General features: G+C 38.3%; 2 protein-coding genes across 5 annotated transcripts; one reads left to right on the top strand and one right to left on the bottom strand.

Moving 5' to 3' along the window:
- The first annotated feature begins 571 nt into the window (after window positions 1–571).
- ankdd1a (ankyrin repeat and death domain containing 1A) lies at window positions 572–9800 on the top strand. Of its 4 annotated transcripts, none has more exons than XM_079462116.1 (15): window positions 572–714; window positions 1131–1234; window positions 1611–1709; window positions 2628–2726; window positions 2947–3051; window positions 3713–3811; window positions 4105–4203; window positions 5548–5646; window positions 5897–5995; window positions 6506–6604; window positions 7550–7648; window positions 7730–7825; window positions 7909–8110; window positions 8544–8675; window positions 9006–9800. In XM_079462116.1, exons 1-15 carry the CDS (start codon window positions 681–683, stop codon window positions 9065–9067), a joined length of 1527 nt encoding a protein of 508 aa, XP_079318242.1. In that variant the 5' UTR covers window positions 572–680; the 3' UTR covers window positions 9068–9800. The 4 variants fall into 4 exon arrangements, with proteins under 4 accessions (XP_079318242.1, XP_079318244.1, XP_079318243.1 ...); XM_079462118.1 differs by having other exon boundaries at window positions 581–714; window positions 3717–3779; XM_079462117.1 differs by having other exon boundaries at window positions 585–714; window positions 5900–5995.
- Window positions 9606–15377, bottom strand: spg21 (SPG21 abhydrolase domain containing, maspardin). Its single transcript, XM_079462154.1, has 9 exons — window positions 15280–15377; window positions 14588–14652; window positions 14283–14444; window positions 12815–12895; window positions 12583–12728; window positions 12399–12507; window positions 11093–11200; window positions 10617–10757; window positions 9606–10530 (listed from the first exon to the last, which is right to left on the bottom strand). The coding sequence occupies exons 2-9, from the start codon at window positions 14648–14650 to the stop codon at window positions 10402–10404; spliced, it is 939 nt and encodes a 312-aa protein (XP_079318280.1). The 5' UTR covers window positions 14651–14652; window positions 15280–15377; the 3' UTR covers window positions 9606–10401.
- Window positions 15378–15458: the final 81 nt, after the last annotated feature.

Here is a 15458-nt window from a genome sequence, read left to right as displayed (position 1 = left end):
GTTTGGATTGAAGAAATAATCAAAAAATTGTATTATTAACCGAAGAAGAAAAAACATTGACGCCATCTATAGACGATTCAGGAAAAAGTCGATCATTATTCGCAAAAGTAAGATATGAGACCGCAGCTCTCTCTAGTGGACGTTTGGCGTAATGACGTCACGTAATCTCGTGCGGTGTTAGTTTACCCAACCGAGATTCGATCCCATAACGACATCAATGTTCAGCTGTCTGACAATATACTGCAATATTAAAACACGATATAGCTCGTGAACGGAACGACAATACGAGCGAAAAACAAGAACAAGTAAGTATGCCATTTAGTGCTGTAGAAGTAAACTAACACATTAAATGTAAGAAAAAACAAACAAACAAACAAACAAGCACGTCATCAGACACGCGAGAATCGGAACCCGAGTGGGCGTGTCCACAAAGAACCCGGAATCGCCTAATTAGTCATATTCACACTCGCCATTGGAGGACTAGCAAGCGAAGCTAATGAATATTTAAACAAGGTCTTCATCATAGGATGGCTACCGAGTGACGTCATTGATATTCATGAGCCAAGCCTTCTCTCGCTTCGCCCGCTTTCGTTCGTGATTTCCCGGAGCGGCAGACTCGAGATCGGCTCTGAGAGAAACAGCCTCGCATCACACAGCATCTAATGTAGAAATATACAGCGATGGAGGACGGGCTGGTGTCCGAAGACGATATATGTGAGTAACACACAGAAAGGTGAAATCATTTGTAGGGTTTGATTTGGGCATGGTGCATTAGAATCAATGGGTTTGTTGTGTGCATTATGTGATGTGGCTTCTGCATTGGGTTGCTATTGAACGAGAACAGGCTGTGTTGATCCATACTAAGTGATATTTTTCCTGTGTTTGTTTTTACGCAATCAATGTGTTGTTTTTTTTGTTAGAATAAAGCCACGCCCCTTTAAATGTACTGTATGTAACTAAAGAAAACAAGAGGCTTATGGGTATGCTATTATGTTGACTCTCTTTAAAGAATAAAAATGCATACGACCAGATGTTGACTGTGTCAAGGAAACGGTCGTTAAAGGAAGTAACATTTCAGTGTAAAGATGCAGGCGGGCATCATGAATCTGTCCGGTGTGTTTTTGTGGCAGTGCTGTGCTCAGAGAAGGACTTTCACGATGCTGCAAAAAGAAACGACACTGACAAAATGCAAGAGCTTATCGGACGAGGGATGGACGTCAAAGTCAAAAATAAGGTGAGATACAGCCAATGCATAACCAATGGACATAACCGGCACAGTCATATCTCCAGGAACCGGATGACACTGCTACGGAATGCTTGCACAGAGATGAATGTCTACATGAGAAATACTCACTGAACAGCAACACGTGTTAATAAATGCAGCGGTGTGTTTAAAAGGAGCACGGATGATACCGATTTGTGACAAATGAAGAAAAGCAAAGCACGCTGGACTTTCCAGGAAGCGTGTCACAGGAAGTTCCATTGCCGTCCGTTATTATCGCCAGTTTCTCCTTCTGGAATGCTTTGTTTTTCCAGTAGACTGACGGAAACCCTCATGACGGGATATGACCCTCATTTGACCCAATCTAACATTTTACCATTGATTTCAGATGGACCGTAAGGCCCTGCACTGGGCAGCCGGAGGCGGCGGGGAGCAGGCACTGCGACTCCTGCTGGACCACGACACGGAGGTTGATGATATGGACAGCGTACGTGTTGTATGCTTTGATTCAAGTTCACCCAAAAGCTTAAGTTGGATCTCTTGTATTAAATGTTGTTGTTCTGATGAACACAAAGAAAGACATTTGGAAGAATGCTTGGTGAGGAAACGTATGGTTCTCAATGGTGCCCCGGAACTGTGTGGATGCAAAGTATTTTCTTACGTGTTCAACAAAACAAAGAAATGAACACGATGAACGATGACAGGGGTTGCGTTGTTGGGTAAACTGAGAAGTGTGCGATTTCTGTTTACCATTTTGCCCAAAAATGAAACGTCTGTCATTATTCTCACCCCAAAGTTACATTTTTAAATGAATTGTTCGCGAAGTAGTTTTTTAATAACAGGTTTGAGACAGGAAGGTGTATAAATGATGTCAAAATTTTGAGGTAAACTGTTCCTTTAAGAGAAATGTACAACATTTGTATTACAGATTCAGTTACATATTAGATGATTTATGAATTTTTGTGATCATATTATGTTTAAGAAGAAATACCCTGATGATCAATCCATGTGGCCTTAAAGGAGTAGTTCCCCTTTAAAATGAAAATTCTGTCATCATTTACAACGTTCTTTCTTCTACAGAACGCAAAAGCACTTCTATTGTAACCAATGCAAGTGAATGGGGAGCTGTTACCAACATCCTTCTACATATCGTCTTTTGTGTTCTGCAGAAAGAAGAAAGTCACACAGGTTTGAAATGACAAGAGGTGGAGTAAATGACAGAATCTTCATTTCATGAATGTGAACTACTCCTTTAAAACTGCCGGAGGCTTCAAAGCTATGCATTCATTGATATGAATATATAAGAGGAACTGTATATTGTCTGATGAAGAATACGAGAAGAATTCGCTTTTACGAGGCTTGTGCGACTGTGAACACATGTGATGTGGTCGTGTTTGTTTTGCAGTTCGGTATGAATGCTCTGCTGCTGGCCGCGTGGTTTGGTCACCTGTCAATCATGAAAATCCTTGTATCAACTGGGGCGAAGCTCACCTGTGAAAACAAAGTAAGAGTGTGCAGATAACAATCTCAAACAAGATTTACATAAAATACCTCACGAGACGACAGATATACCCTTGAGTGATCTTACAATCCTTGTGAAAATCATCCTGAAGTCCCATTAACTTACTTCATACGAATGATGTAGATGTGAGCACACGTTGCCTTGGAAATAAGCTTCAAGGCTTGAGCGGGACGAACATTTCTCTCTTTGGTTGTGTCTTCAGGATGGCTTGAATCTGCTGCATTGTGTTGCTCAGAGGGGTCACATCCGCATCCTGGAGTATATCATGGAAGATCTGGAAGACGTGCTGATTAATAAAGTGGACAAGGTGAGAATGGCATGGGAAATGGAGAAAGTCACAATTTCAAATCATAATTTGAGTTTGTTGAAGGAAAAAAACATTATTATTATCGTCACCACGGTTAGTATAATAATAATAATAATAATAATGAGATCATTATTATTTATTTTTTAATTATATATCACTCCTCGCTCCTTTGCCCATTTCCGGCAAACGTGAAACACTAATCGTGATCATTTCATAACATAAAAGGATATAATATGATATCCTATGATCCTAATGTTCTCTCCGCATCGATTCAGTACGCTTGGTACAAGGTTATTATCTTTTCACGCAAGGGCGACAACATCTCCTTGTGATTACACAATGCCCGTACAAACACTGTACCCGGTTAAACATTCTCTCCACTCGAGGAAGACTTTTATTGACTTAACAGACAAAAGGGTTTCTTGTTGCGAAAACTTCGCATAGCTTTTAACACACTTTTGAAGGAATAGTAAACTTAGAACAAACTGTCATCTTTTTTTCCGCACAATTAATGCGTACTAGGGACGAACACGACAAAAAATGTCATAAAAGAAGTCTTGTACTGTGTGTATTTGTGAATGTGCGGTCTAGTTTCGAGCTGTGAGGTGGAACAGTAGGACACTGTTATTCTAACTCGTGTTTATCTGACCTTGTGTGTCAGTCAGGCAAGACCGCGTTTCATTTGGCCGCGGAGCACGGGCACCTGGAGGTGGTGGAGTTTCTCATTGGTATGGGCTGTGCGCATGATCTCAAGGACAAGGTAACGCACAGACACACTCTGTAATATTGTCCCAAATGAAAACCTGTCCTTGTGAGGGGTCCGCCGATCATTGTTGGAAATAAAGGTCTGATTCCCAACATTCAGAGGCAGACTCAGACCAGGACTAGACCATTTAAAGTGATGAGACAGACTAATGCCAGATCCCCCAAGAGCCGGATCAATGCCAGGCTCCCTATGACTCAGATCAAGACTATAAGCCTCACCGAAAAGTCTTAAAAGATCTTTAGATGAACTGTTGCGCTGATGTGATAGTTTGTGTTTATGAACATCAGGAGGAGAACACGGCCTTGCACCTGGCAGCTAAGCATGGTCACAGCGAGGTCCTCCAGAAGATTGTGGAGACAGGGGAGAAGATTGATGAAAAAAACATTGTGAGTCAGGCAATGCTTCTTCATGTTGAATCGATCCACCTCTGAGGTACGAGCAGCGGAAGACGCTGTTTCAGTGATGACCCCCTGTGGTGAAATCTAGTTTGTAATGTTGTTCATATCAGGGATGTGATTGTTCCGTATAAGCGTTTTGTAACGTTTACAGAAAATCCAGAGTCTGGAAGTTGAGACGTCTATATGATATGCTTAACATTATCTAGACTAAAATTGGCCATTCCGCAATGTAGTGGCTCGCAACTTTACAAATGTTCCATCTTGTCGTTGTCTAATATAAACGCTTTGAAGTCTCTACAGAATGCATACATTTAAATGAACTAAAACCGCAACATGCTGCGTTTGCAAATACATTTATGGCATGCGGATAAACGCTGTATGAATGGCGTAGATGCGCCATCTTGTGGCTGTGTATGGGAGTACAGTATTTTCATCTTATTTGACATTAGCATAAGATATTCGCACAAACCATCAACCTTCTTTGTTAAATATTTAGGTGACTGTTAAACTTATAAACCTTAGAGCTGATATTTCCAAAATTGCCAGTCAGAATTGGCTAATTATAAAAGTTTAGTTTTAATGTTTTTTTTACATGTGAAAAATATCAATTTTTGGCAAACAGCTGCTTGTTTTTAATCATGTTACATTTAATTTGTAACATTAAAGACGTTTATGGAATACAAGATATTTTTGGGGGGGATTGGAGTCGGGCGAGGGTGCGCGCATCTTTTTTGTCCTTGGCTGATCACATGCCTGTTATATATTTATGTGGTGTGTCTCATATGTTTTAAGACAAACCATGAGCCGATCTATCATTTTAAACCATTGCTGAGTATTTTCCCCATAAAACTGCAGTTTACCAAACACAAAACCGCTCTGGTTAATGACATCATAAACCTGTAACCAATCGCATCAACTCATTTGACCCCTTTGGATCAGCGGTTTGATGCATAAATTGGCGCAAAGATTCGGGCTAAAATGATCGCTGCTGCACTGCTGTGTCGGCTCTCAGTTTCACTTTCAGAACTGCAGAGTATAATTGAGGGGCGGGGCTCATTTGCATATTCATGTTTTTTGTTTTTACTTCACTACTTTTCACTCCACTATATTTTATAAATATATTTGTTATTTGTTTTTCACCTTTAAGTACATTAGCGATGTAGTTCTTCTCAAATAAATATAGTCCAGTATAAATCTAGTTTTTCTCAAGCAAACCTTTAACACAATGTTTGATTTGTATTAGTAAATGTTGACATTAATCTTTGGTAGTTGTCACTGTAGTTTATCTTAACAAATGGAAGCGTATGACAAAGTTTTGATGTTTTTTCTCAGGATGGCATGACAGCTTTGCATTTGGCAGCCGAAGGAGGACATCATGAGTGTCTTAGATTACTGCTGGAGTCTGGCTGCAATATCAATGAACTCACCAATGTAAAACACACAATCAGCCGCTCTTTATAGAGAATATTACACATATAACACTAGCGATTTCTGTAACAAAAACAGGAAAAAAACAGTACGATAGAATGCAACATTTACATCCGAATATGAATTCCATGTTGTAAAATCTTTGGTTTATAGTATAGTGTAAAATATATAGGGTCAACAAGACTATTCTTTATGTTTTTTGCGACTTGTTTTTGTTAATTATCAGTGAATGGAAGTAAATATGTTTTTCTAGAAGAACAGGACAGCCCTTCATCTGGTGGCCCAGCACAGTTCAGAAAGAGAGGTCAGACTGCTGGTTCAGGCTGGGATAAACCTGGATTTAGTTGACACTGTGAGTACTAAAAACCTTATTAGAAAGTCCTGGCAATGGACCTTGGTCAGGTTTGATTGAATGTTTTATTGAACAGAACTGTAAATGTAGAAAATACAGATACGAAGTACACAATACTACTGTATAGGTGCTCGGGATTAATATGAGATTGGCAGAAACTGCAGGTGTTTCCTCATCTTTAAACCGAACATCAGTTCTGGTGTATATTTCATAAATCCCCCTGGATCTATCTTGGGGCCCCTCAGGGGTTACAGCCCCTAGTTTGAGAACCCCTGCTGTATGGTCTTCATAAGGACACCTATAGAAGCTTCTGTTGCATCAACTAATATTTTTTTCTTTGCACATTTTCATGACAGAGAGATTTCAAGTGAGATCTAGTAAGAAATGATTAAACCTGATCTAAGCTTTATAGCTTTAGGGTCTAACTTTTTTGACCCCGTCATAGTCATTGATCTTTTACTTCCCCGTAATAGTCATAAACTGACCCTCTGATTCTTAATTCCTCACTAGCAACACGCCTCAGCTCTACATCTGGCTGTTCTCAACAATTCCACAGAAATTGTCAAGGTTCTTATTGATGCGGGGTGCGACCTGGACATCTCTGACAACGTGAGTATGTATGGCAAGCCGAATTAGCTTTTAATCATTCTCAGGATACAAATTGTTGATATCAACGATTACATTTGTACTAGTGAAAACAATCATTCTTGATAATGGAATTTCTACTAGTAACAATTGATATTTTTGATACGAGTAATTACATTTTCACTTGTAAAAATGTGTATACTTGATATCAACAATGACGTCATCACTCGCAGAAATCACATACTTGATATCAAAATTTGAATTTCATCTAGTAAATAACATAATTCTTGATATCTGTAATTGCATTGTTACAAGTTAAATATCACAATAGACTGCCATTCAAATTCAATTTCAGATATCAATAATACATTTCTTTCATGTTAAAAGTCTTACTCCAGATATCAGAAATGCAATTCTTACTAGAAAAAAACATCATTTTTGATATCAGGAATTAACATTTTTACCGGTAAAAAAGTAATTATTGATATCTAAAATTGTGGTTTTAAATAGTAAGAATTGCATTTCTGATATCTGGAATACGATTTTTAACATGTAAGAAATGTATTATTGATATCTGAATTTGAATGGAAGTCTATTGTGATATTTATCTAATAAACATGCAATTACAGATATCAAGAATTAAGTTTTTTACTAGTTGAAATTAACATTTTGATATCAAGAATGTGATTTCTGCGATTGATTGAGATTCGAGAAAAATTGAGAAAAATTCATATCATGAGAATGATTAAAAGCTAATTTGGCTTGCCATAGTAGTATGGATCTAACATAATAATGTTCCTGCAATATTCACGATTTCAGCATCCGAAACTAATGCAAAACATGAATGTTTCACCCGACGTACTTGTGTCAGGAAATGATTTCCTTCTATAGGCAGTAATAATAAAAGTAATAATGAAATTGCCATTTCAAGTAGCTGATGTCATAATCTGACAGAATTTTTGCCCACAGCGGCTTCAGACTGCTCTGCACATAGCGGCTGAACACGGACGGCACATCATCGCTGAAATGATCCTCATTTCTGGAATCAACCTCAATCTGACCGACAAGGTTCGCTGTTACCTTACGCCGGTATTTTTACTTAGGAATCCAAGTGTACCTAAAACAAGATGTTTGCTTTACATTTTACAGCAGGGAAAGACTTCACTAGATGTTGCCTCCCGAGGCACCCATGTGAACATTGTAGACATGATTATCAAAGCTGACCGATTTTACAAATGGGAAAAGGTATAAATATAAATCAAATATAAATCCTTGTTTTCTATCATAAAAATAAGCGATCAGTTTGTGATATATTTTGCTACGTGCAGGAGAATGTGAACAGTGACTGTAAGTGTCTGGTGGGAACGAGTCTCAGCTTTAAGCCGGACCATCAGCAGGAAACACAACACATCCGCTCTGTCCTATGGAAACTTGCCACGAAATATTTAAGACCAGGAGATTGGAAAATTCTGGCCAAACACTGGAAGTTCTCAGAAGCACATATACGAGCCATAGAACATCAGTGGACAGGTGCGAACTTTATTTAAAATACTTCAAGTTCATTTGATTAAGTATACGTAAGCACAGTATACAGTACAAGTATACATGTAAGGGTACTATTTCAATCATCCTTTGCTGCGGCCCAATTCGCCTACTGTGCAAAACAGAAGAGGTCATTGTTGCCTTTATGACACTGTGAACTTTCACAAACATCAAAATGCAGATTTTCATTGCATAAAATATGTATTTATTCAGGATTTCTTATGTCATGTTTACTGTATACTTACATTTATTTATTCATCTTATTTGCATACTAATGGCCTAGTTGAGCAAGATGGTACTGATAAACTTTTGCAACGCCAGGGTCGGCAGACTCATTTCCCTATTGAGTTGTTTTGGCATTGGACAGCAGGTTCAACTGTAGATCTTTGCCGTAGTTATAATGAGATCTGCACTGTTAAAGGTACGAAGAGCTTCAAGGAGCACGGGCACAGAATGCTGCTGATCTGGCTGCACGGTGCGCTCACCGCTGGAGAAAACCCCATTAAAGGATTGTATGAAGGTCTGATCGGAATCAAAAGGACCGATCTGGCAGGTGAAGTCATGATTTGAATTCATATCATATATAATTCATAAATGATCATGTACGCCTACGAGCAGACATCATAATGTATGTTTTATAAAACATTGGGCTGTAAAATAATGCGTGGCACATTACATGTGACGTTCAGAATAAAGAAATCCAAGAATGCACTGCACCAATTTTTCATAATGATTAACGTAACGTATTTATGAGGTTTGGTTTGAATGCTGCATTACATAACAGTCGAGCGGGTTTTTGAAGGTGCAGAGTGGATTATTTTGAACACTTTCAGTGTCTAAACTCTTTTATTTATTTCCTGTTCCCGTCTTTATATTCGAACAGAGAACGTACGACGGCAGGCGAATTCAGATCCAGCATCTGCTAAAAAGTGCTGTACAATGTGAAGGTCAAATGCAGTCTGCATTTGCCCAAAGGAACAATGAAAACAGAGACGAAACACAACGATGATGACTGTGAAACCTTGAAGGGTCACTACAGCACCATCACTACTGTATTCCCTCCAACATTTGCAGAACTTCAGTTCAATGGACACAGCATTTGAATGATCTTTATTTAAAAACGTTTGTAGAAACTTCTCACGTGATTCTACCATTTTGAATAAATAGTAACTTGTTGTTAATGAATGATGAATGAATACGGTAGTGAATGGATGGATGGATGGATGGATGGGTGGATGAACGAACGAACGAATGAAAAAAGAATATTCTTCTACGTCTGTTGTATATTGTGTAAATGTTAGACGAATAAACGCCACAACATTTCTAAGAAGATATTTTCCCCTTGAAAAGCAAGAAACTGTTGCCGAACAAGTGAACTAAAACAGATTTTATAAAAAGTTAGTATTGACGTAAGAAAATATAAGGAAAGTGTACTTTATTCCCAATGTTAATATGATCAACAAGAGAACGTTGAGATTGAAATGAAGCTTAGCTCTCTTTTTACTGTATTAAAGACGTTCAACACATGAATGTTCAAAACTGGCTAAGCTCAGCTTTCTAAAAGCTTTACTTCTTATGTTCATAAATGCAGCATTTTCCAGTACTTGGGGATTGTAACACTTTTTGGATTCCTGTGGGATTTATTAAAAATAAAATAAAACCAACTGACCTACATTAGAACAAACGTGTAATTCCTCATTTCCCCAACCTTTACATTAAACCGTCTCTGCTTGACCTTTCTCGTGTACGTAAAGCAACATACATCATAAGCAGAACATCTGATCAAGTCAATGTAAAAACACATCTTTGCAGTGTAAATCTGTCATAATGATGATGCCTCGTTTGTTTGTGGTTAAACAGCTTTACTTCAGCATACAAATGACTCATTTTATAAAGATTTCCTTCCAAACCAGGAACTCCAGTTATATTATTTGGAAACGTTTACATCAGTGCATGACACAAATGAACAACACAGATAATGACACGTTGACAACATGTAAACGAAGCATCTCAAGAAAAATACACAAAGGCAATAACGTTCCGATTGTAAAAAGTGCTTTGTTAAACAAAGCTGTGTTTTGTGTTGTGTAAGGCAACCAGGTCAAAATATGGCATTCTATGACAACTTGCTGTTCTTTTGACTTATTTACAGCCATTATACGTATATCAAAATATTTATTTTCCATAAAGTAAAAATAGTCTCTTTAAAGTCTATTCACATTGTATCGAGTAGAAAAACAAAGCACATGAATCGGGTCAAACGAGGACAGCAGGAGGGTTTAAGACTCATCGTCACTTCCTGTGCTGTTATCGCTCAAGTTTGTCCTCTGGACCTCCAGCTCTTCCGCGCTCACCATCTCTGGATTGATCGCAGCATAACGTGTCCCGTGAAACTGGCGCAGATGTATCTACAGAGTAATAACAAACATCGATACATGTAACCGCTGACAACCAGAAAGTGTACACGATTGTTACTTTCTTGTTTTGGACTCACTCGTATGTACAAGTTGACCTCTGCGCTCCTGCACAGATAGGGAAAGTTGCCTCCTGTTTTGAGGTGAGCTCTTCTGGCATTGGGGTAAAGTTTATACATTTCTTCTTTTGCCTCGTGCGACAGGGCGCTCTGATCAAAAACCTGCCATGGAATACAACAAATAGGGGAAGTTGGTAAGCCAAAAACCAGAAGCATGGGTAATGGAATAAAGGCACAGTTCTCACTTCTCTGCTTTCAAATATTGTCTTGCTAAGAGCAGAATTATTAAGCATATTTACATTGTTGTATTTGTGGCCTTAAGTCATTTGCATTTTAAAGATACGTCTTCTCTTTGTCAATCATTTTATGTAAAGCGCTTTGAATTGGCCTTGTGTTTGAAATGTGCTATATAAATAAACTTGTCAAATGAAAATGATGAAGAGAAACTCATGCATAATATAAAAACTTTGCAAAGCCTGAAAAGGCGAGAAACATACATCTATTATGGTGACAGCAACATCCTTTATCTTGTGTGGCTCCACGTACGAGTTCTGGCAGTTGAGCGTGAGTCGAGAAGCGAGTTCACTCTGGTGCAGACTCTCCAGCTGAAGCACAAATCAACAGACTTCACTCATTTAACTGGGCGGGCGGGTAATATCAAAATAAAAAATGAATTATATATATATATACAGATGTGCTCAAACTTGTTGGTACCCCTCCACAAATAACGAAGAATGCTCAACTTTCTCCGAAATAACTGCGTCCACCATTGTTTATTGCATATTTATTAGAAATCAGACTTCGCTTTTGATTTTTTATTCAACATAATATTGTAAATAATAAAAAAATTATTTTCTGATCCTCTCAATGAGTCTTCTGCACCTGTTAACAGGTAGTTTGGCCCACTCTCTCGGAGCAAACTGCTCCAGCTGTCTCCGGTGTGATGGGTGCCTCCATAGATGTTCCATAGGATTCAGATCAAGACTCAGAAGGCCTCTTCAGAATAGTCCAATGTTCTGTTCTTATCCATTCTTGGGGGATTCTAGCTGTGTTTTGAGCCATAATCCTGTTGGAGGACCCATGACCTGCTACTGAGCTTTCTGACACTGGGCAGTACGTTTCGCTCCAGACAGTCTTGAGATTTCATTGTGTCCTGCACAGATTCAAGGCACCCTGTGCCAAATGCAGCCCTGAGACATAACCGAGGCTCGTTCGTGTTTCACTGTAGGTATGGTGTTCACATTTATGAGCTTTTTGATGTTTTTCTTCCTCAAAAAGTGACGGATGGTGCGATCAGAAACTGACCTACCTTCACCTTGGAGTTCAGCTTTTATCTGTTTGGCCGTTATCCTTAGACAACTCTATTCTTTGCTTTCTCCGGTCATGTTCAGTGTGGGGCACACAATGATACCAAACTCTCCATTTAAACAGGTTGAATTACTGATAACAAGATTGGATAGATGCGTGATACAAATTAAATAAACGAATACATTTGAAATATCACTATAATCCAATGATGTATGATCTTTTATCAGGGGTTCCAACAAATGTGTCCAGGCCATGTTAGAAAATCTTTGTAGAATAAGCAATAATTCATCTCTTTCCACAGCTTCTTTGCTTTATTCTATGACATACCAAAGGCATGCAAGTATACGTGATACAATAGCTTTTCATTTCTCTTCAGGAGGAATGAAGCATAATTTCAATGAGCTGTAAGGGCGCCAACAAATTTGAGCACGTCTTTATATAAAGTATTATGCTGCATGTACTGTATTTTCAAAACAAGAAAGCAGAAGTACCCACTCTGTCAACCATGAAGTCGATTGCATCTGCCATTTTTGGGTCCACGGGTCCTTTGGAAAAATTACCGAGAAGGATCTTCTTCAGCATGAACGCAGGCATCAACCAGAAGCTAAGAAAGACATTTATCAAGAATTAAACGTTTACAGGGATGGACACTTGACGCTGACAAGCAAATTGTCTTCACCTGTTCGCCGTCCATGTTTGGTTAAAGATCGAGGTGTCGCTGAATGAATTGCACAGGATCAGAGAGTGCACTCTGGGAGATTTATGTGTGACCTCTGCGAACTTCTGAGCGAGAAAACCGCCGAGAGAAGCGCCAAACAAATGCACCTGCACACAGACAAAAAGAAAAGCATTTAAAGAGAGAAGAAAATATCCTTATTCCCCACTGGTCCAATTTAAAGATCAATACGTACCTTGTCTAGTTGCAAGTGGTCTAAAAGCTTCCTAAATCCATCACAAAATTCCAGCAGATCCCAGTAGACAGGATACTGGAGCTGGAAAACAGAACAACATAAAGCAATAAAAAACTAGAAAGAGCTTTTTGTAGACATGAAACCTAATGTTAATGTTAACGTGGGACAGCAAACAGTCCTGGGGGGACTACCATTGTTATTTTTCCTACTGTGGGAGTCAATGGGGGGCGAGATATGTTTGGCATTCTTCCAAATATCTTTCTCCGTGTTCATCAAAACAAAGACATTTATACAGATTGATGACAGAATTTTCATTTTTTTTTATCTTTATATTTAAAAATGTTATTTATATTTACATTTATGCATTTGGCAGACGCTTTTATCCAAAGCAACTTTCATTGCATTATACCATACATTTGTTTTCCAAGTATGTGCAATCCCTGGGATCCAAGCCATGACCTTGACGTTGCTAGCGTCCAACATGTACAAAATGTGTCCATCCTTATAAATGAAAAACATCTAATCTTAATATGTTATGTCAACTCTGTTATACTATGAAAATTTCAGTACAATGTGTACATTTGTCCTTATGTGTACAAAGAGAGCTTCAATTACTTTGTTCAGCTGTACAATGATGATTAAACTATTCTATTCTGTTCTTAAATAATAATTACAGAATAAAACAAACAATTTATTAATATGGTCAAAAATACGTTCATATTTAAATTCTCCAGTCAACATGAAGGGAATTGTACTATTTCAATATAGCTTTATTGGTTTGTAAATTAAGTATTTCAAGTAGGGATGCACCGATATTGACATATTGGCTGATACCGATAACCGATACTTCTATAACATCGGAAGTGGATAACCGATAACTGTATCTAAATATGAATATAAAATTCCCTAAGAATGAAACAAAAGCCAAAAGGTGAACAACTGCTTTATTTGAAAACATTCACTGCAGAAAACAAGGTAACCATTGGTTCTCTTTTTCCCCCGAAAGTCATGTACCAAGCCAACTTTACACTAGAATACGATTGTTTAACCTTCAAACTTTTCTGGTATATTTTATCGGTCTAAATTGTATTATATATCTATCTATCTATGAGTTTGTGGTGATGCATTATAAAGCTTGAAATTAGGAATGCATGCTAAAATAATCCCCCGATACCGATATGGCCGATAATTGATCGTGCATCCCTAATTTCAAGCCTTGTAATGCATCATGATAACCTTGGAAAATGCTTTCCTGTAGCTCAGTGGCAAAAGCATGAGTTAACAACGCCAAGCCCGTGGGTTCAAACCCAGGGGATTGCACATACTTAGAAACAAAAATGTATAGGATCATGCAACGTAAGTCGATTTGGATAAAAAAGTTTGCCAAATGCATGAATGTAAATGTGAAATGCATGCAGTTTAGTAAATGTAAAATAATAAGCGACAGAGTAAAGCTGTCCGAACATACCGAGATGACGCGGTAGCCCCATCCAGAGAGAGCCAGCACCTGTTGAAAGAAAACCTCTGCTGTCCCGCTCACCGGCGGGAGGAAGATAATGGGACACCTGATACTTTTGGGCCCGGCATCATACAACGACCAGACTTTGCTGTCATCATCATCCACTATTATCTAAGACGAACAGACAAGAACCGATCACATCTTTGTCATATGAACTATAGGGTTCCCCTATTAAAGGACTGGTGTGTGTAAATCAAGGAGATTCATTTCCGTTATTATTAATAACATTTGATAACTGTATAAGGATGACTTACTCTTTTCAGAGGTACGGTGCTTCTGAACCAGTTATAATCAGGAGATACTCGTATCTCCTCCATTTCTGAAATACAGATGTTATAGTAGTAAATAAATGCAATTGATTACAAAATAACTGACCTTATCAAATCAATACGTAGGGTCTTAAGAACAGGGGGAAGGGTGGATTGATTTTACACTCTCTTCATGCATTTCACAACACACAAACATGTGACTGGAGCACAAAATGATCGTGTGAACGACTAGAATAAATTATTATATTATTTTTTTGTCTCTGTTTGTACATTTTGTTCTACAATAATAACACTTATATCACAACAATAACAATAATAATTCCGATTCAATCGCTGCACAGAGACATTGTTATGATGGTTCTCGCTATTATAATACAAAATAACATTGTGACACGGTCAGAAACTATTTAAATGACTTAGAAAGATCCAAATGTCACAATAATAATTCAATCACTACACAGATACATTGTTATAATAATTCCCGCGATTATAATAGAAAATAACACTGTAAAACGTCAGACACTATTTAAATGATCAAAATGTGCTCGATAACACAGCATTAGCCTCTGCTAACTGAGAGTAACCGTTTACTAACGCTTCACAGCGATAAATGATGATGTCATTTCCTAAACGCGAGAATGAATATTGTTATGTTTATTATTTTAAAAAAAAATCACCTTTTATTTTTTTTCATCCGCGGAGAAACATTGTAGCCCGAGCCTCGCGCCGAATCACATGACAGCGACTTCCGCAGCCAACATACCAACACGGGGTCACGTGATCACTCATCGCCAATCTGCGTCTGCTGTGACGCGCGCATGCGCGGTGAATCGAATCGTGTAAGCGAAAGCGTAGC

This window comes from Barbatula barbatula (genome assembly GCF_947034865.1).
Source record: "Barbatula barbatula genome assembly, chromosome: 1".
In the NCBI taxonomy this organism is placed as follows: domain Eukaryota; kingdom Metazoa; phylum Chordata; class Actinopteri; order Cypriniformes; family Nemacheilidae; genus Barbatula; species Barbatula barbatula.
Note: the sequence above shows the minus strand (reverse complement) of the source record. Positions and strands in the feature narration are given on the sequence as shown.

Coding starts and splice junctions, on each gene's coding strand:
- spg21 (XM_079462154.1), bottom strand. CDS start 14,650: ATGGAGGAGATACGAGTATCTCCTGATTATAACTGGTTCAGAAGCACC. Junction 12,896..14,282: donor GGGGCTACCGCGTCATCTCG/GTATGTTCGGAC, acceptor TCTGTTTTCCAG/CTCCAGTATCCTGTCTACTG. Junction 12,729..12,814: donor ACCACTTGCAACTAGACAAG/GTACGTATTGAT, acceptor GTCTGTGTGCAG/GTGCATTTGTTTGGCGCTTC.
- ankdd1a (XM_079462116.1), top strand. CDS start 681: ATGGAGGACGGGCTGGTGTCCGAAGACGATATAT. Junction 3,052..3,712: donor TGATTAATAAAGTGGACAAG/GTGAGAATGGCA, acceptor CTTGTGTGTCAG/TCAGGCAAGACCGCGTTTCA. Junction 3,812..4,104: donor CGCATGATCTCAAGGACAAG/GTAACGCACAGA, acceptor TATGAACATCAG/GAGGAGAACACGGCCTTGCA.